Genomic DNA, 2,288 nt, shown 5'->3' on the forward strand with positions numbered 1-2,288 from the left:
TCTGGCTATGGCTATGGCTATGGCTATGTTTATGGCTATGGCTATGGCTATGTCTATGTCTATGTCTATGGCTATGGCTAGGTTTATATCTATGGCTATTACTATGTCTATGTCTATGGCTATGGCTATGACTATGTCTATGGCTATGGCTATGGCTATGGCTATGGCTATGTCTATTGCTATGGCTATGGCTATGGCTATGGCTATGGCCCTGTCTAAATCTATGCCTATGGCTACGGCTATGGCTCTGTCTACATCTATGGCTATGTCTATGTCTATGGCCATGGCTATGGCTATGGATGCTTTGGCTATGGCTATGGCTATGTCTATGTCTATGTCTATGGCTCTGTCTATGGCTATGGCTATGGCTATGGCTATGTCTATGTCTCCTGGTATGGCTATGGATATGGCTATCTCTATGTCTATATCTATGTCTGTCTATGGCTATAGCTATGGCTATGTCTATGCTTATGGCTATGGTTATGTCTATGGCTATGGCTCTGCCTATGGCTATGTCTATGTCTATAGCCATGGCCATATCCATGTCCATATCCATGGCCATGTCTATGTTAATGGCTATGGCTATGTCTATGGCTATGTCTATGTCTTCAGGTATGGCTATGGCTATGTCTATGTCTATGTCTGTCTATGGCTATAGCTATGGCTATGTCTATGGCTATGGCTATGGCTATGGCTATGTCTATGTCTCTAGCCATGGCCATATCCAAGTTCACGTCCACGTCCACAGATACAGCTACGTCTACGGCAATGGTGATGTCAACAGCAACGGATACGGCTTTGGGTACGTCTATGGCTATGGCTATGGCTATGACTATGTCTATATCTGTGTCTATGTCTATTGCTATGGCTATGTCTATGTTTGGCTATGACTATGTCTATCTCTTTGTCTCTGGCTATGGCTATGGCTATGTCTATGTCTATGGCTATGGCTATGTCTATGTATATGGCCCTGGCTATGGCTATGGCTATGTCTATGTCTATGGTTACGGCTATGGCTATGGATATATCTATGTCTGGCTATGGCTATGTCTATGGCTATGTCAATGTCTGTCTATGGCTAAGGCTATGGATATGGCTATGTCTATGACTAGGTCTATGTCTAAATCTTTGGCTATGTTTATGGCTATATCTATGGCTATGGCTATGTGTATGTCTATGTCTATGGCTATGGTTATAGCTATGGCTATGTCTGGCTATGGCTATGGCTGTGGCTAAATCTATGTCTATGTCAATGTTTATGTCTATGTTTGGCTATGGTTATGGCTATGGCTATGACTACGACTATGGCTACGGCTTCGGCTATATTTATGGCTAAGGCTATGGCTATGGCTATGGCTACGGCAATGGCTACAGCTACGGCTATGGCTAGAACTACAGCTATGTCCATGGCTAAGGCTCTGGATATGTTTATGGCTATGGCTATATCTATGTCTATGTCTATGGCTAAGGCTATGGCTATGGCTATGTGCATGTCTATGGCTATGGCTATGGCTATGGCTCTGTTCAGGGCTATGGCTATTGCTATGGCTATGGCTGTCTATATCTATGTCTATTGCTGTCTATGGCTATGACTATGTCTATGTCTGTGTCCATGGCTATTGCTATGGCTATGGCTATGGCTATGGCTATGTTTATGTCTATATCTATGTCTATATCTATGACTATGTCTATGTCAATGTCTAAGTAGGGATATGGCTATGGCTATGTCTATGTCTATGTCTATGGCTATGTCTAGGTCTTTGGCTATGGCTATGTCTAAGTCTATGGCTATGTCTATGGCTATTTCTATGGCTATGATTATGTGTCTGGTTCTTGCTCTGGCTCTGGCTATGATTATGGCTATGTCAATGTGGCTATGGCTTTGGCTATGTGGCTATGGCTATGGCTATAGCTATGGCTATGGCTATGTCTACAGCTACTGCTATGGCTACGGCTATGGCTACAACTACGGCTACGGCTTAGGCTATGGCTACATCTATGGCTATGGCTATGGCTATGGCTCTGGCTATGTCTATGGCTATGTCAATGTCTGTCTATGGCTATGGCTTTGGATATGGCTATGTCTATGACTATGTCTATGTCTAAATCTTGGGCTATGTCTATGGCTATGTCTATGGCTATGGCTATGTATATGTCTATGTCTATGGCTATGGTTATAGCTATGGCTATGTCTGGCTATGGCTATGGCTATGGCTAAATCTATGTCTATGTCAATGTTTATGTCTATCTCTGGCTATGGTTATGGCTATGGCTATGACTACGACTAA

General features: G+C 43.1%; 1 protein-coding gene across 1 annotated transcript; it reads left to right on the forward strand.

Annotated features, from left to right (window-relative positions):
- Positions 1–458: 458 nt before the first annotated feature.
- Positions 459–2,288, forward strand: LOC137656523 (shematrin-like protein 1). The gene is made up of 3 exons (XM_068390696.1): positions 459–802; positions 1,709–2,048; positions 2,181–2,288. The coding sequence occupies exons 1-3, from the start codon at positions 459–461 to the stop codon at positions 2,286–2,288; spliced, it is 792 nt and encodes a 263-aa protein (XP_068246797.1).

This window comes from Palaemon carinicauda, chromosome 17, assembly GCF_036898095.1.
Source record: "Palaemon carinicauda isolate YSFRI2023 chromosome 17, ASM3689809v2, whole genome shotgun sequence".
Taxonomy (NCBI): Eukaryota; Metazoa; Arthropoda; class Malacostraca; order Decapoda; family Palaemonidae; genus Palaemon; species Palaemon carinicauda.